Source organism: Salmo salar, chromosome 13 (genome assembly GCF_965601325.2).
Source record: "Salmo salar chromosome 13, fSalSal1, whole genome shotgun sequence".
NCBI lineage: Eukaryota > Metazoa > Chordata > Actinopteri > Salmoniformes > Salmonidae > Salmo > Salmo salar.
Window position 1 is genome coordinate 114,101,142 of NC_138303.1, and position 26,359 is coordinate 114,127,500.

The following is a 26,359-nucleotide window of genomic DNA, read 5'->3' on the forward strand; positions in this document are numbered from 1 at the left end:
CTAGGTTTAAAGGAGATTTTTGTGCCGTATTCAACGTCTCCTTTAATAAAGCCGTATTCTGGTTCAGTCTATGGTGTTTCGTGCGCGATATTAGGGGTCATTCGTGTACTGTTTGATAGAGGGTAACGGGCTGTAGTGCTCTTTGTGTGTACGTGGTAGTGTTGGAGTGGAGAGTCTCCCTCTGCTCTGAAGTTCACTCCGCCCCCGTGTGCTTCAGGCTGGCGACGCGCTGCAGCTCTCCTCCTCTCCAAATTCAGCGCGCTCCACTTCTCCTCTCTCTAGCGGTGTGCCTGCGTACAGACGGACCTACCGACCGCGTAAAATACGCTTTTATCTCGCACTAGACGGACAATAAGGACACAGATGTCTCCACTATTCACTTTAGGAGCGTTTCCGCACTGAATTGAATTACCGGTACATTCATCACGCCTTCGTTTTGTCACCATTTTAAATGAAAAAAATGACATTGGCGTGGAATTGTGGTGGACGGTTTTACTTGAAAGTGTGGACGTGCTTTTTCAGCCTTGCAGTGCTCAGGACTCTCTCTATACCTGCTAATGAAGGTAAGTGGACATAGTTAAAAACATGTATTATTTATAACGTGTCAATACATTTGATTGTTATTCACCTTTGATTACCTTTCCATGAAGGCTGATGCCCGACACTGATAAAGATGCCAGTTGGTAAAAGAGCTGATTACGAGACGCGCAATGTAATTGACATATCAGCCAGAGGCTGGCTTTTCTCATTATGAACGTTTTACATTTTCAGTTAGATGTTTAATCTACAAACATTTTGCCTTAAAAAAAATGGTTTGTAAATAGGCTTGGTCTCAGTGCTATTGATGCGAAGGATGAGTGAATCTCTCTCAGGCATTGTTACAGCACTAAGCGACCATTTCATTCCGGATCAATACCAGCGAGACAACTTCTTGACACCGTGTTAGATATTCTATATCCCAAATAGATATTGTATTTAGTCTTTTTTTTCAGCCATAACAAAGGCTGTACAAATATACTAGTCTAGTTTAAGTGCTGTGAAAGTTCAGCTATTTTCCCCGTGTTGTTTCCAACCGTCTTGTTGATTGACCGGAAGGACTGTGCGTGAACAGCATTTAAATATCCTGTGATAAATTATGCCATTACCACCTATAAGACATTATCATGTCATTATCCTACCAGACAGACATGAGGTCAGCTCGACTAGTTATGACATTGTCCGTTTGTGAAGTTCTCCTGTTTTAGGTTACATTGAATTTGATATAGATTTTGGACATTCGGTAATGTCCAGGGGAAAGTTCCAAAATGTCCTTTTTGTGACTAGAACTATTGTATTTGAAATCCTATCGACTTAATTATAAAAACGTTCATACAAATGCAATGAGATGTCATCAATGTCGCATGTAGACGTATCATATATGAGCCATCCTCTCTCTCTCTCACACATGCGGACACTATTTGTGATAAATTATATTCAAAATAGAGACTCAGGAGATTATAGTGTTTTGACCCCTAAACATACTGTTCATTTCTAAACATACTGTTCATTTCTAAACATACTGTTCATTTCTTGACATTCTGTCCATTGTATTTCTTGACATTCTGTCCATTGTATTTCTTGACATTCTCTCATATATTGAAGCCGGTGTGTGTGTGTGGTGTGTGTGTGTGTGTGTGTGTGTGTGTGTGTGTGTGTGTGTGTGTGTGTGTGTGTGTGTGTGCTGCAGTTGAATAGCCCCAGCTGATGATGACTAGGCCTAACAAACAGCATCACTACATAACAGCACCCTAACCCCACAGGAATTCAGCCTAATGGTCTGATTCAGAGGCGCTGTGTCCCAAATGGAAAATGCTCCCTATCTAGTGCACTGCTTTAGACCAGAACCCTATGGAACCCTATTCCCTATAGAGTGCACTACTTTAGACCAGAGCCCTATGGAACCCTATTCCCTATATAGTGCACTACTTTAGACCAGAGCCCTATGGAACCCTATTCCCTATATAGTGCACTACTTTGACCAGAGCCCTATAGAACCCTATTCCCTATATAGTGCACTACTTTAGACCAGAACCCTATGCAACCCTATTCCCTATATAGTGCACTACTTTAGACCAGAGCCCTATGGAACCCTATTCCCTATATAGTGCACTACTTTAGACCAGAGCCCTATGGAATCCTATTCCCTATATAGTGCACTACTTTAGACCAGAACCCTATGCAACCCTATTCCCTATATAGTGCACTACTTTAGACCAGAGCCCTATGGAATCCTATTCCCTATATAGTGCACTACTTTAGACCAGAACCCTACAGAACCCTATTCCCTATATAGTGCACTACTTTAGACCAGAACCCTATGGAACCCTATACCCTATATAGTGCACTAGGGCTCATAGGATTGTGGTCCAAAGAAGAGCACTTCTGGGACATAACGTATGATTCAGATAGGATTTGACGTCAACACAATAAATCCACAGTGATTTAATGAAGTAACACCATAACACTCCCACATGTGAAATATGTCTCTTGGGTTTTTAAATCGTTACACACTGTATGGATAAAGAGTTGTCCATTCAAACAATTATTACGAATTCATTTCGCTTCTATTGGACTCTGAGGAGGATTCGCTGTTAAAACATTCGTCCTTTTTCTTCTGAACGTAATGTACACAAATACACGACTACCTTCTTACGTCCTTGTATCCACTGGGAGTAGGTCATTCATTACATGTTAGATATTACTGCACTGTCGGAACTAGAAACATTTCGTCACACCAGCAATAACATCTGCTATCCACGTGTATGTGACCAATAACATTTGATTTGATTCAGTGGTGATAACCAGCATGAATCATCTGAATTTTCTGACTATGAGAATAATACACACTTAGTTTCACTGTGGGGATACGGGGAAAGGGTTCTCCTCTCTCGTCTACTGATGTACGCCAAGAGAATCTCCTTACATCCTCTCTTGGAGAAAGACATAACCACCCTGTTATCATCGACTTCACTATGACGTATTTCTACTTTCTCTCCTAATTAGGATTAGGATATTTTCCTAAGGGCATTGTTCTATCTGGAGTAGAACAATGTACTAGACGGTGTCTGTTAGCCTGCCTGCCTGCCAATCAACTCGAACAAACCAAGACCTACTTTCAGAAACTTTAAATAGACAGTTTGTTATGCTAGGAATGAGGATTTTTCATTGGTGAAGGAATGAGGATTTTTCATTGGTGAAGGAATGAGGATTTTTTATTGGTGAAGGAATGAGGATTTTTTATTGGTGAAGGAATGAGGATTTTTTATTGGTGAAGGAATGAGGATTTTTTTATTGGTGAAGGAATGAGGATTTTTTATTGGTGAAGGAATGAGGATTTTTTATTGGTGAAGGAATGAGGATTTTTTATTGGTGAAGGAATGAGGATTTTTTATTGGTGAAGGAATGAGGATTTTTTATTGGTGAAGGAATGAGGATTTTTTATTGGTGAAGGAATGAGGATTTTTTATTGGTGAAGGAATGAGGATTTTTTTATTGGTGAAGGAATGAGGATTTTTTATTGGTGAAGGAATGAGGATTTTTTATTGGTGAAGGAATGAGGATTTTTCATTGGTGAAGGAATGAGGATTTTTCATTGGTGAAGGAATGAGGATTTTTCATTGGTGAAGGAATGAGGATTTTTTTATTGGTGAAGGAATGAGGATTTTTTATTGGTGAAGGAGGAGGATTTTTCATTGGTGAAGGAATGAGGATTTTTCATTGGTGAAGGCATGTTGACTTTTCATTGGTGAAGGCATGTTGACTTTTCATTGGTGAAGGCATGTTGACTTTTCATTGGTGAAGGCATGTTGACTTTTCATTGGTGAAGGCATGTTGACTTTTCATTGGTGAAGGCATGTTGACTTTTCATTGGTGAAGGCATGATGACTTTTCATTGGTGAAGGCATTGGCCGTTGTGCCCTTAACATATCGGTCATCATTGTTCAGAAATATTTTGCAAAGGTCTATTATACTATTAACTAGGTATGTCTGTACTGTTCAGTTACCAGTAGGTCTGTCTATACTGATCAGTTACCAGTAGGTCTGTCTGTACTGATCAGTTACCAGTAGGTCTGTCTGTTCTGATCAGTTACCAGTAGGTCTGTCTGTTCTGTTCAGTTACCAGTAGGTCTGTCTGTACTGATCAGTTACCAGTAGGTCTGTCTGTACTGATCAGTTACCAGTAGGTCTGTCTATACTGATCAGTTACCAGTAGGTCTGTCTGTTCTGATCAGTTACCAGTAGGTCTGTCTGTACTGATCAGTTACCAGTAGGTCTGTCTGTACTGATCAGTTACCAGTAGGTCTGTCTGTACTGATCAGTTACCAGTAGGTCTGTCTGTTCTGATCAGTTACCAGTAGGTCTGTCTGTTCTGTTCAGTTACCAGTAGGTCTGTCTGTACTGTTCAGTTACCAGTAGGCCTGTCAGTTCTGATCAGTTACCAGTAGGCCTGTCTGTACTGTTCAGTTACCAGTAGGCCTGTCAGTTCTGATCAGTTACCAGTAGGCCTGTCTGTTCTGTTCAGTTACCAGTAGGTCTGTCTGTACTGTTCAGTTACCAGTAGGTCTGTCTGTTCAGATCAGTTACCAGTAGGTCTGTCTGTTCTGATCAGTTACCAGTAGGTCTGTCAGTACTGATCAGTTACCAGTAGGTCGGTCTATTGTGTGGCTCACTGAATGATCACTATAATTTGGGTTATGTGAAAAAAGTGTTTTTAATTTCAAATCTTCCCAAATGTGTTCTACATACTAACTGTGTCCTTCCTGTGTTTCTGCAGTGAACTTGCTGGACTCTCGCTCTGTCATGGGGGACCTTGGGTGGATAGCTTACCCAAAGAATGGGGTGAGTGGTACTTCATAAATGCTCACACAAACCACACAAACTCAGTCTCCTTTTCAGTCTGCACCGGACCAATCCTCATCAGTATCAGTCCCAGCTCAGTCCCAGCTCAGCTCAACCTCAGGTCAACAAGAGAGAGACGACAAAGTCCAGAAAAATAGGTTAAAATGTGAATTAATGTCCTATAGCTTGTTATTGCCTGTTGACTGCTAGAGCTGAACTAAAAATGCCCAGTACATACTGAACCTGCATCCAGCCAAACAATGGCAATGCAGACACAAGATAACTAGCTAGATTTAGCAAACACTTAGCTTCACAATTACCAGCTAGCTAGATACAAATGGTATTGATCTAGCTCGCCAGCTAGTTGAGCATATAAAAAAAATATATATAATATAATCCAATAGCTATCTAGCTATTTAGCTATCAATTCATTGTGGCTAGATAGCTAGCCAACTTAGCATGTGTCCCTATAACGTGACATATGGTTTGATTAGCTTGCTATCAATTAGCATTCGCACCACAGTAGCTATTTTTTTGTAGCTAGCTAGGTAAACATTACAAATTGGCAAGCAAAGATTATCATCATGTTATACATGGCTTAGCACATGTGCAATCATCATTAACAGCAGAAACCAACTGGCTAGCTCAGCTAACAGTCTTGATGTTGCTTCATCTCGCAACGAGCCATCTGTAAACAATTGCTTTTTGCGGGATGTAGCGAGCTGTAACGGTGACTGTATGCAACTGTCTAGCTAGCTAGCTACAGTGCCTTCGGAAAGTTTTCAGACTTATTCTAAAATTGATTATTGTTTTTTTCCCCTCATCAATCTACACACAATACAGCATAATGATGAAGTGAAAATAGGTTTTTAGAAATGTTTGCTAATTTATAAAAAAAAACCTGCAAATATAACATTTACATAAGTATTCAGACTCTTTACTCAGCACTTTGTTGAAACACCTTTGGCAGCGATTACAGCATCAAGTCTTTTTGGGTATGACGCTACAAGCTTGGCACACCTGTATTTGGGAGTTTCTCAAATTTTTCTCTGCAGATCCTCTCAAGCTCTGTCAGGATGGATGGGGAGCGTCGCTGCACAGCTATTTTCAGGTCTCTCCAGAGATATTCCATCGAGTTCAAGTCTGTGCTCTGGCTGGGCCAATCAAGGACATTCAGAGACTTGTCCCGAAGCCACTCCTGTGTTGTCTTGGCTGTGTGCTTAGGGTCGTTGCCCTGTTGGAAGGTGAACCTTCACCCCAGTCTGAGGTCCTGAGCGCTCTGGAGCAAGTTTTCATCAAGGATCTCTCTGTACTTTGCTCCGTTCATCTTTCCCTCAATCCTGACTAGTCTCCCAGTCCCTGCCGTTGAAAAACATCGCCACAGCATGATGCTGCCACCACAATGCTTCACCGTAGGGATGGTACCAGGTTTCCTCCAGATGTGAAGCTTGGCATTCAGACCAGAGAATCTTGTTTCTCATGGTCTGAGTCTTGTCATGTGCCTTTTACTTTTACATAAAGTTGCGTTTGGTGGAGTGCTGCAGAGATGGTTGTCCTTCTGGAAGGTTCTCCCATTTCCACAGAGGAGCTCTGTCAGAGTGACCATTGGGTTCTTGGTCACCTACCTGATCAAGGCCCTTCTCCCCCGATCCTGCTCAGTTTGGCCGGGCGGCCAGCTCTAGGAAGAGTCTTGGTGGTTCCAAACTTCTTCCATTTTAGAATGATGGAGGCCACTGTGTTCTTGGGGACCTTCAATGCTGCAGACATGTTTTGGTACCCTTCCCCAAATCTGTGCCTCGACATAATCCTTTCTCGGAGCTCTATGGACAATTCCTTAGACCTCATAACATGGTCTTTTCTCTGATATGCACTGTCAACTGTGGGACCTTATATAGACAGGTGTGTGCCTCTCCAAATCATGTCCAATCAACTGAATTTACCACAGGTGGACTGAAAATCAAGTTGTAGAAACATCTCAAGGATGATCAATGGAAACAGGATGCACCTGAGCTCAATTTCGAGTCTCATAGCAAAGGGTCTGAATACTGAGGTATAATAAGGTATTTCTGTTTTTCTAAAAACCTGTTTTCACTTTGTCATTATGGGGTATTGTGATGTCATTATGGGGTATTGTGATGTCATTATGGGGTATTGTGATGTCATTATGGGGTATTGTGATGTCATTATGGGGTATTGTGTGTAGATTGATGAGGATTTGTTTTCTTATTTAAATCCATTTTAGAATAAGGATGAAAATGTAACAAAATGTGAAGAAATTCAAGGGGTCTGAATACTTTCCAAAGGCACTTTTAACTGTTGACTTTTAGCTAACAATAGCTAGCAATGAAAATGACATTTTGATACAATTGAGACAATAACATATGTACATGTCTTGGCGTTTTTTAACTGTAGACTTTTACCAGTGTATTGATTATGATGATTCACAGCAGACACTTTTAAAATAATCCTTATAAAATAATAAAATAAATAAATAAATAAAATAATCCTTCCCACTTGGCTTCAACCAGTCCTGACTGTTCTTTCTCTTAGCTCTATCTTATATTCTGTGTTGAGGGGCTAGGGGGGAATGCCTAGTGACTGAGCACTTGGGTTTGGTGTGCGTCATATTTAGTGCACAGTTGAGCCCCAGAAATAGTGTTGGCTTGGAGTGAGTTACAGGGTTCAAGTGGGAGAGAAACAGTGAACGGTGCATTCAGGAGTGAACAGGAGGATACAGAGTAACGAGTGAAAGGAAGTAGAGAAATAGAGAAGGATTAAAAAAAAAGATGCAGGGAGGAAGAACGGCTAAAGGTCAGGTTAAGAAAATGCTTTCTGTTATCATCAAACACAGTTGTTCTGTCTACAGGAACAGTCGGTCGGTAGAACAGGAGGGTAAAGATCTCTAACGGTGCCAACGCTAATAAACTTTACGATCACCATTGCTAGATAGAAACGCAAACGTTGCAAGGTAAAACCCAGTGATGCTGGTCAATTACACTGAGTATACAATAAATTAAGAACACCTTTTGCCATGACATAGACTGACCAGGTGAATCCAGGTGAAAGTTATGATCCCTTATTGATGTTCACTTGTTAAATCCACTTCAATCAGTGTAGATGAAGGGGGAGGAGACGGGGTTAAAGAAGGATTTTTAAGCCTTGAGAAAATGTAATTGAGACATGGATTGTGTATGTGTGCCATTCAGAGCGTGAATGGGCAAGACAAAAGATTTAAGTTTATTTGAGAGGGCATGGTAGTAGGTGTCAGGCGCACCAGAGTGAGTCAAGAAGTACAACACTGCTGTGTTTTTCACGCTCAATAGTTTCCCGTGTTTATCAAGAATGGTCCACCACCCAAAGGACAGTGGGAAGTATTGGAGTCAACATGGGCCAGCATCCTTGTGGAATGCTTTCGACACCTTGTAGAGCCCATGCCCAGGCAAATTGAAGCGGTGTGAAGCGGGGTGTAACTCAATATTAGGACGGTGTTCGTAATGTTTTGTCCTCTCAGTGTATCTCCGGTCCATCCTGGGTAATCCCTTTGTGTGAGTGTACTGTACCTCCAGTCGTTGTGAAGAGCACCTTGTTCCTGTGTGCTTCCCAAATGGCTCCATATTCACTGTATAGTGGAGTACTTTTTTACCAGATCCTTAAGGGCCCTTGTCAACTGTAGTGTATAGGGAGTAGGGTTTGGGAAGCACTCGCTGTTAGAGTAAGTGTGTGTTAGGCCTAATCTGTTTTAAAGCCGAGTCCAACCTGTTACTTTACATCCTGTTTATCAGCGTTAAGAGGATTTGTCTCTGTGGTCTCTACTGCGTGTGTGTGTGTGTGTGTGTGTGTGTGTGTGTGTGTGTGTGTGTGTGTGTGTGTGTGTGTGTGTGTGTGTGTGTGTGTGTGTGTGTGTGTGTGTGTGTGTGTGTGTGTGTGTGTGTGTGTGTGTGTGTGTGTGTGTGTGTGTGTGTGTGTGTGGTGTGTGTGTGTGTGTGTGTTACTCTGCTGGGTGTGTCATCAGGGGTCCAGCCAGACCTCAGACTCAGCACGGCACACAGATACGTGCATGTAGGCAGACAGACAGGCAGGCAGGCAGGCATGTAGGCAGACAGACAGACAGGCAGGCATGTAGACAGACAGACAGGCATGTAGGCAGACAGACAGACAGGCATGTAGGCAGGCAGGCATACAGGAAGACAGACAGGCATGTAGGCAGATTAGACATGCAGGCAGGCAGGCAGACAGCCAGGCAGGCAGGCAGACAGACAGGCATGTAGGCCGGTAGGTAGGCAGACAGACAGGCATGTAGGCAGATTAGGCAGGCAGGCAGGCAGGCAGACAGACAGGCATGTAGGCCGGTAGGTAGGCAGACAGACAGGCGCAAAAACTTTCACATGTGAAAATCACATTTGCTGTTTGAGTTGTACTGTCCCATTATCCTAACTGTTACACCTGCTTAGCAGTCGTTCAATCTTCCCAACAGTTGGGATAATGGGACAATTCTGAGTATAACGCAATTTCTCAGCTGTATTGAGGTACGTTTTCTGAGCCATGTCGGCTCAGCGGGGTCTTAATCTCTCGGAAAGTATTCAGACCCCTTCACTTTTTCCACATTTTGTTACGTTACAGTCTTATTCTAAAATTGATTAAATTGTTCTTTCCCTTCATCAATCTACACACAATACCCCATAATGACAAAGCAAAAACATTTTTTTTGGTGCAAATTTATTAAACATAAAAACTGGAAATATCACATTTACATAAGTATTCAGAACATTTACTCAGTACTTTTTTGAAGCACCTTAAGTAGTGATTACAGTCTCAAGTCTTGGGTATGACGCTACAAGCTTGGCACACCTGTATTTGGGGAGTTTCTCCCATTCTTCTCTGTAGATCCTCTCAAGCTCTGTCAGGTTGGAAGGGGAGCATCGCTGCACAGCTATTTTCAGGTCTCTCCAGAGATGTTCGATCGGGTTCTGGCTGCGCCACTCAAGGACATTCAGAGACTTGTCCCGAAGCCACTCCTTTATTATCTTGGCTGTGTGCTTAGAGTCGTTGTCTTGTTGGAAGGTGAACCTTAGCCCCAGTCTGGCACACAGCCAAGACAACGCAGGACTGGCTTCGGGACAAGGCCCTCCCCCACCCCCCCGATTGCTCGGTTTGGCCGGGCGGCCAGCTCTAGGAAGAGTCTTGGTGGTTCCAAACTTCATCCATTTTCGCTTTGTTATTATGTGTGCAGATTGATCAAATGTTATTAGTCACGTGCGCCGAATACAAGTGTAGACCTTACAGTGAAATGCTTACTTATGAGCTCATAACCAACAATGCAGTTAAGAAAAATAAATAAATACAGATAAGAATAAGAAATAAAAGTAACAAGTAGTTAAAGAGCAGCATTAAAATAACAATAGTGAGACTATATACAGGGGGGTACCGGGTACAGAGTCAATGTGGAGGCTACATACAGGGGGTACCGGTACAGAGTCAATGTGGAGGCTATATACAGGGGGTACCAGTACAGAGTCAATGTGGAGGCTATATACAGGGGGTACCGGTACAGAGTCAATGTGGAGGCTACATACAGGGGGTACCGGTACAATGTGCAGGGGCACCGGTTAGTTGAGGTAATATGTACATGTAGGTAGAGTTATTAAAGTGACTATGTATAGATGATAACAACAGAGAGTAGCAGCTGTGTAAAAGAGGGGGGGGGGGGGGGGCAATGCAAATAGTCTGGGTAGCCATTTGATTAGCTGTTCAGGAGTCTTACGGCTTGGGGGGTAAAAGCTGTTTAGAAGCCTCTTGGACCTAGACTTGGCGCTCCGGTACCATTTGCCGTGGGGTAGCAGAGAGAACAGTCTATGACCAGGGTGGCTGGAGTCTTGGACAATTTTTAGTGCCTTCCTCTGACACCGCCTGGTATAGAGGACCTGGATGGCAGGAAGCTTGGCCCCAGTGATGTACTAGGCCGTTCGCACTACCCTCTGTAGTGCCTTGCGGTCGGAGGCCGAGCAGTTGCCATACGGTGATGCAACCAGTCAGAATGCAACCAGTCAGAATGCTCTTGATGGTGCAGCTGTAGAACCTTTTTGAGGATCTGAGGACCCATGACAAATCTTTTTCGTTTCCTGAGGGGGAATAGGTTTTGTCGTGCCCCCTTCACAACTGTCTTGGTGTGCTTGGACCATGTTAGTTTGTTGGTGATGTGGACACCAAGGAACTTGAAGCTCTCAACCTGCTCCACTGCAGCCCCGTCGATGAGAACGGGGGCTTGCTCAGTCCTCTTTTTCCTGTAGTCCACAATCATGAGACTTTAAAAAAAAAACATTTTAAACCATTTTAGAATAAGTCTGTAACGTAACAAAATATGGAAAAAGTGAAGGTGTCTGAATACTTTCCGAAATGCGCTGTAAACAGGAAGCCTGTTTGACCCGGTGCAGCTGTAAGCAAGGATATGGTGGGAATCTATTCCAGTTGCCAGACTGGTGGCCTAGTCAGTATTGGTAGGCTGCTAGGTCCATAACACCATAGCATGTTTCATCTCAGAGCCTAAACCAATGCAGGACATAGAAACACAATGAATTGATAAACTAAATATTGAACAATTATTTTTATTTTGCACTGTATGGGGCTGTTGCATTTACTGTTAAATGGTTTGAATAGATAATCGATCGTGCGTAATGCAGCCAGTGTTTTGGCCCTCGCTATGAAATCGTTCTACAGAAATATGATCTTATTTACCATTGCACTTTCTTTTAGAAATGTTCCAACATTTCCATACAGCAAACGAGGGTGTTTTGGTTACCATATAAGGTGAATGGAGGGCGTGTTGGTTACCATATAAGGTGAATGGAGGGCGTGTTGGTTACCATATAAGGTGAATGGAGGGCGTGTTGGTTACCATATAAGGTGAATGGAGGGCGTTTTGGGTACCATATAAGGTGAATGGAGGGCGTTTTGGTTACCATATAAGGTGAATGGAGGGCGTGTTGGTTACCATATAAGGTGAATGGAGGGCGTTTTGGTTACCATATAAGGTGAATGTGGAGGGCGTGTTGGTTACCATATAAGGTGAATGGAGGGCGTGTTGGTTACCATATAATGTGAATGGAGGGCGTTTTGGGTACCATATAAGGTGAATGGAGGGCGTTTTGGGTACCATATAAGGTGAATGGAGGGCGTTTTGGTTACCATATAAGGTGAATGGAGGGCATTTTGGGTACCATATAAGGTGAATGGAGGGCGTGTTGGTTACCATATAAGGTGAATGGAGGGCGTGTTGGTTACCATATAAGGTGAATGGCTCTGAATTATCAATTAAAACCTGCTTATATGTTGCTTGAGACAGTTTGATAAATCCCGATAATTTGGGGCACGCGCAAATCCTACAATCTCCACGTACTGCACAATTTAGTAAGACCTAATTTAGTAAATTCGCACAATTTAATACATTAGGCCCAACATCTTAACCAAATTGAAGACTTATGGGAGATTCTGGAGCGGCGCCTGAGACAGTGTTTTCCACCACCATCAACAAAACACCAAATGATGAAATTTACCTCGGAAAGAATGATGTCACATCCTCTCCAATAGAGTTCTAGACACTTGTAGAATTTATGCCAAGGTGCTTTCTGGCAACTGGTGGGCGCCCAATGCCCTTTTAAAGACCTGCAGCTTCACACTAGGCATGGACTATATACTATATACTATATATACTATACTAGGCATCCGACCACTACCTTGTATCCTTTTCCCTCTTGCTCTCATCCAACACTTCTCACTCTGCCCCTACTCGGATGGTATTGCGCCGTCCCAACCTTCGCTCTCTCTCTCCCGCTACTCTCTCCTCTTCCATCCTATCATCTCTTCCCTCTGCTCAAACCTTCTCCAACCTATCTCCTGATTCTGCCTCCTCAACCCTCCTCTCCTCCCTTTCTGCATCCTTTGATTTTCTCTGTCCCCTATCCTCCAGGCCGGCTCGGTCCTCCCCTCCTGCTCCGTGGCTCGACGACTCACTACGAGCTCACAGAACAGGGCTCCGGGCAGCCGAGCGGAAATGGAGGAAAACTCGCCTCCCTGCGGACCTGGCATCCTTTCACTCCCTCCTCTCTACATTCTCCTCTTCTGTCTCTGCTGCTAAAGCCACTTTCTACCACTCTAAATTCCAAGCATCTGCCTCTAACCCTAGGAAGCTCTTCGCTACCTTCTCCTCCCTCCTGAATCCTCCTCCCCCCCCCCCCCCCTCCTCCCTCTCTGCGGATGACTTCGTCAACCATTTTGAAAAGAAGGTTGACGATATCCGATCCTCGTTTGCTAAGTCAAACGACACCGCTGGTCCTGCTCACACTGCCCTACCCTGTGCTTTGACCTCTTTCTCCCCTCTCTCTCCAGATGAAATCTCGCGTCTTGTGACGGCCGGCCGCCCAACAACCTGCCCACTTGACCCTATCCCCTCCTCTCTTCTCCAGACCATTTCCGGAGACCTTCTCCCCTTCCTCACCTCGCTCATCAACTCATCCTTGACCGCTGGCTACGTCCCTTCCGTCTTCAAGAGAGCGAGAGTTGCACCCCTTCTGAAAAAACCTACACTCGATCCCTCCGATGTCAACAACTACAGACCAGTATCCCTTCTTTCTTTTCTCTCCAAAACTCTTGAACGTGCCGTCCTTGGCCAGCTCTCCTGCTATCTCTCTCAGAATGACCTTCTTGATCCTAATCAGTCAGGTTTCAAGACTGGGCATTCAACTGAGACTGCTCTTCTCTGTGTCACGGAGGCTCTCCGCACTGCTAAAGCTAACTCTCTCTCCTCTGCTCTCATCCTTCTAGACCTATCTGCTGCCTTTGATACTGTGAACCATAAGATCCTCCTCTCCACCCTCTCCGAGTTGGGCATCTCCGGTGCGGCCCACGCTTGGATTGCGTCCTACCTGACAGGTCGCTCCTACCAGGTGGCGTGGCGAGAATCTGTCTCCGCACCATGCGCTCTCACCACTGGTGTCCCCCAGGGCTCTGTTCTAGGCCCTCTCCTATTCTCGCTATACACCAAGTCACTTGGCTCTGTCATATCTTCACATGGTCTCTCCTATCATTGCTATGCAGACGACACACAATTCATCTTCTCCTTTCCCCCTTCTGATAACCAGGCGGCGAATCGCATCTCTGCATGTCTGTCAGACATATCAGTGTGGATGACAGATCACCAGCTCAAGCTAAACCTCGGCAAGACGGAGCTGCTCTTCCTCCCGGGGAAGGACTGCCCGTTCCATGATCTCGCCATCACGGTTGACAACTCCCTTGTGTCCTCCTCCCAGAGTGCTAAGAACCTTGGCGTGATCCTGGACAACACCCTGTCATTCTCCACTAACATCAAGGCGGTGACCCGATCCTGTAGGTTCATGCTCTACAACATTCGCAGAGTACGACCCTGCCTCACACAGGAAGCGGCGCAGGTCCTAATCCAGGCACTTGTCATCTCCCGTCTGGATTACTGCAACTCGCTGTTGGCTGGGCTCCCTGCCTGTGCCATTAAACCCCTACAACTCATCCAGAACGCCGCAGCCCGTCTGGTGTTCAACCTTCCCAAGTTCTCTCACGTCACCCCGCTCCTCCGCTCTCTCCACTGGCTTCCAGTTGAAGCTCGCATCCGCTACAAGACCATGGTGATTGCCTACGGAGCTGTGAAGGGAACGGCACCTCCATACCTTCAGGCTCTGATCAGGCCCTACACCCAAACAAGGGCACTGCGTTCATCCACCTCTGGCCTGCTGGCCCCCCTACCTCTGAGGAAGCACAGTTCCCGCTCAGCCCAGTCAAAACTGTTCACTGCTCTGGCACCCCAATGGTGGAACAAGCTCCCTCACGACGCCAGGACAGCGGAGTCAGTCACCACCTTCCGGAGACACCTGAAACCCCACCTCTTTAAGGAATACCTAGGATAGGATAAAGTAATCCTTCTAACCCCCCCCCCCCCCCCCCCCCTTAAAATATTTAGATTCACTATTGTAAAGTGGTTGTTCCACTGGATATCATAAGGTGAATGCACCAATTTGTAAGACGCTCTGGATAAGAGCGTCTGCTAAATGACTTAAATGTAAATGTAATTTAATGACTATTGTTATTTACTGCTACTCTTTTTAATTATTTGTTATTCTTATCTCTTACCTTTTTTTATTTTTAAGGTATTTATCTTAAACCTATATTGTTGGTTAAAGGGCTTGTAAGTAAGCATTTCACTGTAAGGTGCATGTGACAAATAACATTTGATTTGGCACCTATCTACGTAGTCCTATTTAACAGTTGGAGCTTTGTCCTAAATCATTCTATACTTTACATACCGTCCTCGTGCACCACTTCTCTACATCACACAGCTGATTATGTATGTTAGGAAGCCCCACATTGGAGACAGCTGATTATGGAGACATTATATAGTCTGTGATAAGGGACATTATACAGTTCCACCAGATCACAGACATGTATTGGCGACCACATTACGGAGTCATGAAAGGACACTATTAGCTGGCTGATGAAAGGATTCAATTGGCTGGGGGGGTGATGGCGGTTGGAGCAGAAAGATGTTTATAGCTGTCCCAGCCTTTAGCGCAGAGACATTAGAAACACGTGTGCGTGTGTGTGTGTGTGTGTGTGTGTGTGTGTGTGTGTGTGTGTGTGTGTGTGTGTGTGTGGTGTGTGTGTGTGTGTGTGTGTGTGTGTGTGTGTGTGTGTGTGTGTGTGTGTGTGTGTGTGTGTGTGTGTGTGTGTGTGTGTGTGTGTGTGTCAGTCATTATAATACACCTCCCATCTGTCTGAAGCCTCCTGGGTTTAGAGGAAAATATCATCATTACAGCCAGTCAGTCAGACCACTAGGACCCTGGTCTCTCTGACGGGACTGGCTACTAGCTGGAATGAGATGTAATTTCTAAGTTAATGGAAGCTGATTACTGAGGAGTGAATTATTAATGTTGTATTTGAAATGTCTTTATGCTTTTACTTTGTCAGTTGAAGTGGAGTTAAACTGTGACCATTATATTAGCTTCTTGTAAAAAAAGGGTTTCAATAGCTGGTTCACAACCCACACGCAACCCAGACACAACCAATACACAACCAATACACAACCAACACACAACCAACACACAACCAACACGCAACCCACACACAACCAATACACAACCACACACAACCCATACGCAACCAATACACAACCCACACACAACCCATACGCAACCCACAAAAACCCAGACACAACCCAGACACAACTTACACATTTTCTACCATCCTCACCAGCTACACTATTATTCCACCGGTTCTGGTCCATAGTAGTAACCTATAGACAATAGGTTCTGGTTCTGGTCCATAGTAGTTAGGTTCTGGTCCATAGTAGTAACCTATAGACAATAGGTTCTGATCCATAGTAGTAACCTATAGACAATAGGTTCTGATCCATAGTAGTAACCTATAGACAATAGGTTCTGGTTCTGGTCCATAGTAGTTAGGTTCTGGTCCATAGTAGTAACCTATAGACAATAGGTTCTGATCCATAGTAGTAACCTATAGACAATAGGTTCTGGTTCTGGTCCATAGTAGTAACCTATAGACAATAGGTTCTGATCCATAGTAGTAACCTATAGACAATAGGTTCTGATCCATAGTAGTAACCTATAGACAATAGGTTCTGATCCATAGTAGTTAGGTTCTGATCCATAGTAATAACCTGTAGATGATAACTACTTAACAGTATCTAATTACAACATAACCCAGTCAGCTGTAACTGAACATGAACAATGTTTGACATCTTTCCGTCTCTCTATTTCCCTTCTCTACAGTGGGAGGAGATAGGTGAGGTGGATGAGAACTATGCTCCCATCCACACGTACCAGGTGTGTAAAGTGATGGAACACAACCAGAACAACTGGCTGCAGACTAACCTCATCCTCAACGAGGGAGCTCAAAGAGTGTTCGTGGAGCTACAGTTCACCCTGAGGGACTGTAACAGCCTTCCGGGTGGCGTTGGTACCTGCAAAGAGACCTTCAACATGTACTACTACGAGTCTAACGATGAGGAGGGGAGGTATCTCAGGGAAAGCCAGTACTCTAAGGTAGACACCATAGCTGCTGACGAGAGCTTTACGGAGTTAGACCTGGGAGACAGAGTGATGAAGCTGAATACAGAGGTAAGAGATCTGGGACCGTTGATGAAGAAGGGCTTCTACTTGGCGTTTCAGGACCTGGGAGCCTGCGTAGCGTTGCTATCCGTCAGGGTCTTCTATAAGAAGTGTCCCTTCATAGTGAGGAACCTAGCTCAGTTCCAGGACACAATTACAGGGTCGGACTCCTCCCAGCTGCTGGAGGTGGCAGGAAAATGTGTCAACAACTCGGTGGCGGAGGACCTACCCAGGATGCACTGCAGCGCAGAGGGGGAGTGGCTAGTGCCCATCGGGAAGTGTGTGTGCCAGGCGGGGTTTGAGGAAGTGAACGACAGTTGTCAAGGTATGTACTGAATCAAATTGTTTATACACACAAGCAGGGACTGAACTTAAAGATCTTAGGCCCTGGCCAGCAAAGTATAACATTGAGGTCCAAAATATGGTTCCATGTGATGTTTGAAAAGACAGAATTTCATGGGCTAGTTTGGTACTTTTTCTCCTAACCCAGTCTGAAAAGTACTAGCCTCAGGCTAGAGGGCTAGCTACATTTCAACCCCTGTGTACCAGTATGGCTCTGTGTATGGAATGTGATGAGATGGGTTGTGTTCACATCATAATAAGGACAGGCATAGACAAACATAGTATTACACTTGAAATGTTTTTCTCCTAATGAACAATATCATAATTTAGCCTTATGTTATAGCTGTCTTGGTGGCATTGATGATAACAAGGAAACTGTTAGCTAGCTATAGGCTATCAACCATAGTCACTGCTCAGAAGTGATCGGGGTAAAGTGAGTAAACTACTACCTCTATCTACGTGTGTGTGTGTCTCTTGAGTGACTTTGTGTGTCTTTTTTAATTTTAATTTCACATTTATTTAACCAGGTAGGCCAGTTGAGAACAAGTCCTTTATTTAACCAGGTAGGCCAGTTGAGAACAAGTTCTCATTTACAACTGCGACCTGGCCAAGATAAAGCAAAGCAGTGCGACACAAACAACAACACAGAGTTACACATTGGATAAACAAACATACAGTCAATAACACAATAGAAAAGTCTATATACAGTGAGTGCAAATGTAGTAAGATTAGGAAGGTAAAGCAATAAATAGGCCATAGTGGCGAAATAATTACAATTTACCATTAACACTGGAGTGATAGATGTGCAGATGATGATGTGCAAGTAGAGATACTGGGGCGCAAAAGAGCAAAAATAAATAACTATATGGGGATGAGGTAGTTGGGTGGACTATTTACAGATGGGCTATGTACAGGTGCAATGATCTGTGAGCTGCTCTGACAGCTGGTGCTTAAAGCTAGTGAGGGAGATATGAGTCTTCAACTTCAGTGATTTTTACAATTCGTTCCAGTCATTGGCAGCAGAGAACTGGAAGGAAAGGTGGGCAAAGGGGGAGTTGGCTTTGAGGGTGACCAGTGAAATATACCTGCTGGAGCGTGTGCTATGGGTGGGTGTTGCTATGGAGACCAGTGAGCTGACATAAGGCGGGGCTTTACCTAGCATAGACTTATAGATGACCTGGAGCCAGTGGGTTTGGTGACGAATATGAAGCGAGAGTCAGCCAACGAGAGCATTCAGGTCGCAGTGGTGGGTAGTATATGGGGCTTTGGTGTCAAAGCGGATGGCACTGTGATAGACTACATCCAGTTTGCTGAGTAGTGTGTTGGAGGCTATTTTGTAAATGACATCGCCCAAGTCAAGGATCGGTAGGATAGTCAGTTTTACGAGGGTATGTTTAGCAGCATGAGTGAAGGAGGCTTTGTTGCGAAATAGGAAGCCGATTCTAGATTTCACTTTGGATTGGAGATGCTTAATGTGAGTCTGGAAGGAGAGTTCACAGTCTAACCAGACACCTAGGTATTTGTAGTTGTCCACATATTCTAATTCAGAACCGTCCAGAGTAGTGATGCTAGTTGGGCGGGCGGGTATGGGCAGTGATCGGTTGAAAAGCATGCATTTAGTTTTACTAGCGTTTAAGAGCAGTCGGAGTCCACGGAAGGAGTGTTGTATGGCATTGAAGTTAGTTTGGAGGTTTGTTAACACAGTGAACAAAGAAGGGCCAGAAGTATACAGAATGGTGTCGTCTGCATAGAGGTGGATCAGAGAATCACCAGTAGCAAGAGCGACATCATTGAGATATATATATATATATATATATATATATATATATATATATATATATATATATATATATATATATATATATATATATATATATATACATATACATATACATATACATATACAGAGAAAAGAGTCGGCCCGAGAATTGAACCCTGTTTGACACAGTGAACTCTATCGGAGAAGTAGTTGGTGAACCAGGCGAAGCAGTCATTTGAGAAAGCAAGGCTGTTGAGTCTGCCAATAAGAATGCGGTGATTGACAGAGTCGAAAGCCTTGGCCAGCTTGATGAAGACGGCTGCACAGTACTGTTTTTTATCGATGGCGGTTATGATATTGTTTAGGACCAGATTGCATAGCAGAGAAGGTACGGTGGGATTCGAAATGGTCGGTAATCTGTTTGTTAACTTGGCTTTCGAAGACCTTAGAAAGGCAGGGCAGGATGGATATAGGTCTGTAACAGTTTGGGTCTAGAGTGTCACCCTCTTTGAAGAGGGGGATGACTGCGGCAGCTTTCCAATCTTTAGAGATCTCGGACGATACGAGAGAGAGGTTCAACAGGCTAGTAAAAGCAACAATTGCAGCGGATCATTTAAGAAAGAGAGGGTCCAGATTGTCTAACCCAGCTGATATGTAGGGATCCAGATTTTGCTGCTCTTTCAGAACATCAGCTATCTGGATTTGGGTGAAGGAGAGGGGGGGGGGCTTGGGCAGGTTGCTGCGGGGGGTGCAGAGCTGTTGGCCTGGCGTAGCAGTCAGACGTCTTTGTCCTCTTCTTGTCGTGTCCCGTGTATATATCTTTTTATATTTTTTTTCTTCGCATATATTTTTTAAAATATTTTTCTTAACCTCAACTTCAACATACTCTCCTGCAATCAGCCTCACCCAATGTGATATGGATCTGCTATTTTCTTTACTTTTGAACCGGAACCCCCAACAGAAGCTAGCCAGCGAACTAGCTACTAGCTAATAGTCAGCTAGCCACTGCTAGCAGTCATCAGCTACCGGACAACTCTCACCAGTCTGCACAGTGTGACTCAAACCAGGATGTTTTTGTGCTGGTCAAGGGCAGTCAAGTCTGGAGTGAACCAAGGGCTATATCTATACTTAGTTCTAAAAAAATGTAATGGGGCATGCTTATTTAAAATGTTGAGGAAAGCACTTAAAGGATAACCAGGCATCCTCTACTGACGGGAAGAGGTCAATATCCTTCCAGGATACCCGGGCCAGGTGGATTAGAAAGGCCTGCTCGCTGAAGTGTTTTAGGGAGCATTTGACAGTGATGATAGGTGGTCGTTTGACCGCGGACCCATTATGGACGCAGGCAATGAGGCAGTGATCGCTGAGATCCTGGTTGAAGACAGCAGAGGTGTATTTAGAGGGCAGGTTAGTCAAGATGATATCTATGAGGGTGCCCGTGTTTACGGATTTGGGGTTGTACCTGGTAGGGTCCTTGATACTTTGTGTTAGATTGAGGGCATTTTAGCTTATATTGTAGGACGGCCGGGGTGTTAAGCATATCCCAGTTTAGGTCACCTAACAGTATGAACTCTGAAGATAAATGGGGGGGCAATCAATCACACATATGGTGTCCAGGGCACAGCTGGGGGCTGAGGGGCGGTCTGTAGCAAGCGGCAACAGTGAGAGACTTCTTCCTGGAAAGGTGTATTTTTAAAAGTAGAAGCTTGAACTGTTTGGGCACAGACCTTGATAGCATGACAGAACTCTGCAGGCTGTCTCTGCAGTAAATTGCAACTCCGCCCCCTTTGGCAGTTCTATCTTGGTGGAAAATGTTGTAGTTGGGGATGGAAATTTCAGAATTTTTGGTGGCCTTCTTAAGCCAGGATTCAGACATGGCTAGGACATCAGGGTTGGTGGAGTGTGCTAAAGCAGTGAATAAAACAAACTTAGGGAGAATGCTTCTGATGTTAACATGCATGTAACCAAGGCTTTTACGGTTTCAGAAGTCAACAAATGATAGCGCCTGGGGAATAGGTGTGGTACTGGGGTCTACAGGGCCTGGGTTAACCTCTACATCACCAGAGGAACAGAGGAGGAGTAGGATAAGGATGCGGCCAAAGGCTATAAGAACTGGTCGTCTAGTGCGTTCAGAACAGAAATTCTGTGGGGCAGATAAGGAGCAAATAAGGAGCATTTTTCTGGGTGTGGTAGAATAGATTCAAGGCATAAGGAGCAGACAAGGGTATGGTAGTATGTGAGTACAGTGGACGTAAACCTAGGCATTGAGTGACGATGAGAGGTTTCGTCTCTGGTGGGACCAGTTAAGCCAGATGAGGTCTCCGAATGTGAGGGGGTGGGACAAAAGAGCTATCTAAGGCAAGGTGAGCGGGACTGAGGGCTCTACAGTGAAATTAAACAATTAGGACTAGCCAAGACAGCAGTAGACAAGGCATATTGACATTAGATAGAGGCATAAAGCAGTCACAGGTGTGACTGCTAACTTTTAAGTTCCTTGCTCAGAACATGAGAACATATGAAAGCTGGTGGTTCTTTTTAACATGAGTCTTCAATATTCCCCATTGAGAAGTTTTAGGTTGTAGTTATTATAGGATTTATAGGACTATTTCTCTCTATACCATTTGTATTTCATATACCTTTGACTATTGGATGTTATTATAGGCATTATAGTATTGCCAGCGTAATCTTGGGAGTTGTTAGGCTTGAAGTCATAAACAGCACTGTGCTTCAAGCATTTCGAGGAGCTGCTGGTAAACGCAGGAAAGTGCTGTTTTAATGAATGCTTACGAGCCTGCTGCTGCCTACCAGAGCTCAGTCAGACTGCTCTATCAAATATCAAATCATAGACTTAATAATAATATAATAAACACACAGAAATACAAGCCTTAGGTCATTAATATGGTCAAATCCGGAAACTATCATTTCGAAAACAAAACGTTTATTCTTTCAGTGAAATACGGAATCGATCCGTATTTTATCGAACAGGTGGCATCCCTAAGTTTAAATATTGCTGTTACATTGCACAACCTTCAATGTTATGTCATAATTATGTAAAATTCTGGCAAATTAATTACGGTCTTTGTTAGGAAGAAATGGTCTTCACAGTTCGCAATGAGCCAGGCGGCCCAAACTGCTTCATATACCCTGACTCTGCTTGCACTGAACTTAAGAGAAGGGACACAATTTCCCTGGTTAATATTGCCTGCTAACATGAATTTCTTTTAACTAAATATGCAGGTTTAAAAATATATACTTGTGTATTGATTTTAAGAAAGGCATTGATGTTTATGGTTAGGTACATTGGTGCAACGACAGTGCTTTTTTCGCGAATGCGTTTTTGTTAAATCATCACCCGTTTGGCGAAGTAGGCTGTGATTCGATGATAAATTAACAGGCACCGCATTGATTATATGCAACGCAAGACAAGCTAGTTAAACTAGTAATATCCTCAACCATGTGTAGTTAACTAGTGTGTAAGGGGTGCGTACTGGCGGCAGAGAAGTCAGATGGAGGAGAGAAAAAACTGTGTTTCCAACAGCGCAGTTTAATAATAAAAACCCACCGGAAAACAGAACAATCAATAAATGGGTACATATATATATATATATATATATATCTTTGTTTTCTTATTATTGTTATTTTTTTCACGTTTATTTAACCAGGTAGGCCAGTTGAGAACAAGTCCTTTATTTAACCAGGTAGGCCAGTTGAGAACAAGTCCTTTATTTAACCAGGTAGGCCAGTTGAGAACAAGTTCTCATTTACAACTGCGACCTGGCCAAGATAAAGCAAAGCAGTGTGACACAGACAACAACACAGAGTTACACATGGAATAAACAATAAACAAGCCAATAACACAATAAACAAGCCAATGACACAGTAGAAAAAAAAGAAAGTCTATATTCAGTGTGTGCAAAAGGCATGAGGAGGTAGGCAATAAATAGGCCATAGGAGCAAATAATTACAATTTAGCAGATTAACACTGGAGTGATAAATGAGCATATGATGATGTGCAAGTAGAAATACTGGTGTGGAAAAGAGCAGAAAAGTAAATAAAATAAAAACAGTATGGGGATGAGGTAGGTAGATTGTATGGGCTATTTACAGATGGCCTATGTACAGCTGCAGCGATCGGTTAGCTGGTCAGACAGCTGATGTTTAAAGTTAGTGAGGGAAATAAAAGTCTCCAACTTCAGCGATTTTTATTTTATTTTTTTATTTTATTTTTTGCAATTTTTGCAACATAACCCGACGCACACCAGACACAAGGTGCACAAACACTTACAATAAACAATACCGGACAAGGACATGGTGTAACGGCTGTCTACGGAAGAAGTGGACCAAAATGCGGCGGAGTTAGGGTTCGTCATTTTTAATGTCACGAACACTATGCATTTAACAAAACAACAAAACTGACAGCCAACACAGTCCTGTCAGGTGCAACAACTGTGACAAGAACAATTACCCACACCATACAACGGAAACGTAGGCAACTTATGTGTGACTCCCAATCAACCACAACCCTCTACAGCTGTGCTTGATTGGAAGTCACACGGCCAAAATTAAATGAAACAATAAAACACTCACTCCCTTCTGCCACGTCCTGACCCAACTACACCCTCTACTGGTCAGGACGTGACACATGGGGGGAACAGAGGGTTAAATACACAACATGTAATTGATGGAATTGAAACCAGGTGTGTGGGAAGACAAGACAAAACAAATGAAAAATGAAAGGTGGATCGGCGATGGCTGGAAGGTCGGTGACGTCGACCGCCGAACGTCGCCCGAACAAGGAGAGGGACCGACTTCGGAGGAAGTCGTAACATAGTGATTTATGTTAAGATTGATTCCTTTTTATAAGATAAGTTTAATGCTAGCTAGCAACTTACCTTGGCTCCTTGCTGCACTCGCGTAAAAGTGGTCAGCCTGCCACGTAGTCTCCTCGTGGATTGCAATGATCGGCGTCCAAAAATGCCGATTACCGATTGTTATGAAAACTTGAAATTGGCCCTAATTAATCGGCCATGCCTGTTAATTGGTCGACCTCTAGTGCTGTGTGGTGTCTGATGTGGGGCTGTGTGGTGTCTGATGTGGGGCTGTGTGGTGTCTGATGTGGGGCTGTGTGGTGTCTGTGGGGCTGTGTGGTGTCTGATGTGGTGCTGTGTGGTGTCTGATGTGGTGTCTGATGTGGTGCTGTGTGGTGTCTGATGTGGGGCTGTGTGGTGTCTGATGTGGGGCTGTGTGGTGTCTGATGTGGGGCTGTGTGGTGTCTGATGTGGTGCTGTGGTGGTGTCTGATGTGGGGCTGTGGTGGTGTCTGATGTGGGGCTGTGGTGGTGTCTGATGTGGGGCTGTGTGGTGTCTGATGTGGTGCTGTGTGGTGCTGTGGTGGTGTCTGATGTGGGGCTGTGGTGGTGTCTGATATGGGGCTGTGTGGTGTCTGATGTGGTGTCTGTGTGGTGTTTGATGTGGTGCTGTGTGGTGGTGTTTGATGTGGTGCTGTGTGGTGCTGTGTGGTGTTTGATGTGGTGCTGTGTGGTGCTGTGTGGTGTCTGATGTGGTGCTGTGTGGGGCTGTGTGGTGTCTGATGTGGGGCTGTGTGGTGTCTGATGTGGTGCTGTGTGGTGTCTGATGTGGTGCTGTGGTGGTGTCTGATGTGGTGCTGTGTGGTGTCTGATGTGGTGCTGTGGTGGTGTCTGATGTGGGGCTGTGTGGTGTCTGTGTGGTGTTTGATGTGGTGCTGTGTGGTGTCTGATAGGGTGCTGTGGTGTTGTCTGATGTGGGGCTGTGTGGTGTCTGATATGGGGCTGTGTGGTGTCTGATGTGGGGCTGTGTGGTGTCTGATGTGGTGCTGTGTGGTGCTGTGTGGTGTCTGATGTGGGGCTGTGTGGTGTCTGATGTGGGGCTGTGTGGTGTCTGATGTGGGGCTGTGTGGTGTCTGATGTGGGGCTGTGTGGTGTCTGTGGGGATGTGTGGTGTCTGATGTGGTGCTGTGTGGTGCTGTGGTGGTGTCTGATGTGGTGCTGTGTGGTGTCTGATGTGGGGCTGTGGTGGTGTCTGATGTGGGGCTGTGTGGTGTCTGATGTGGTGTCTGTGTGGTGTTTGATGTGGTGCTGTGTGGTGCTGTGTGGTGTTTGATGTGGTGCTGTGTGGTGCTGTGTGGTGTTTGATGTGGTGTCTGATGTGGTGCTGTGTGGTGTCTGTGGTGCTGTGTGGTGTCTGTGGTGCTGTGTGGTGTCTGATATCTGGTGTTGTCTGATGTGGAGCCAAACTGTCTTGTTGTCTCCCTCTCTCTTTCAGAGCCAACAGCTTTACTCCCGTTCCCATGGTAACACAAAATACCTCTCGTCTGTGTCCGTCTCTTTGAAGAAAATGTTACACTTGAAAATGTATCTGTTTGTCCTCAGTTAGCTTGTTAGGTGGGTAGGGGCAGGTGTTAGGTGATGTACTAGACTGTACCCTGACCTTTTCGGTCAAACACATTCATAGTAGGCCTATTTAAAAGGCTTTCATAGTATTTAATAGGGTAATATTATATATTCACATTATAATATTATTATCAATATTTTATAGTTGATATTAATATACAGTGGCAAGAAAAAGTATGTGAACCCTTTGGAATTACCTGGATTTCTGAATAAATTGGTCATAAAATTTGATCTGATCTTCATCTCAGTCACAACAACAAACAAACACATTGTGCTTAAGCTAATAACACACAAATTATTGTATTTTTCTTGTTCATATTGAATACATCATTTAAACATTCACAGTGTAGGTTGGAAAAAGTATGTGAACCCCTAGGCTAATGACTTCTCCAAAAGCTAATTGGAGTCAGGAGTCAACTAACGTGGAGTCCAATCAATGAGAGGAGATTGGAGATGTTGGTTAGAGCTGCCCTGCCCTATAAAAAACACTCACAAACTGTGAGTTTGCTATTCACAAAAGCATTGCCTGACGTGAACCATGCCTGGATCAAAATAGATCTCAGAAGACCTAAGATTAAGAATTGTTGACTTGCATGAACCTGAAAAGGGTTACAAAAGTATCTCTAAAAGCCTGGATGTTCATCAGTCCACGTTAAGACAAATTGTCTATAAATGGAGAAAGTTCAGCACTGTAACTACTCTCCCTAGGCGGGGCCGTCCTGCAAAGATGACTGCAAGAGCACAGTGCAGAATGCTCAATGAGGCTAAGAAGAATCCTAGTGTCAGCTAAAGACTTACAGA

General features: G+C 44.1%; 1 protein-coding gene across 2 annotated transcripts in view; it reads left to right on the forward strand.

Annotated features, from left to right (window-relative positions):
• Positions 1–219: 219 nt before the first annotated feature.
• unm_sa34860 (un-named sa34860) overlaps positions 220–26,359 on the forward strand; it is a 168,868-nt gene continuing 142,728 nt past the window's right edge. For both annotated transcript variants that reach the window (XM_045692702.2, XM_045692703.2), the window contains exons 1-3: positions 220–563; positions 4,814–4,878; positions 16,689–17,352. In XM_045692702.2, coding sequence (XP_045548658.2) covers positions 452–563; positions 4,814–4,878; positions 16,689–17,352 — 841 coding nt within the window. In that variant the 5' untranslated portion in view covers positions 220–451. The remainder of the gene's footprint in view (positions 564–4,813; positions 4,879–16,688; positions 17,353–26,359) is intronic.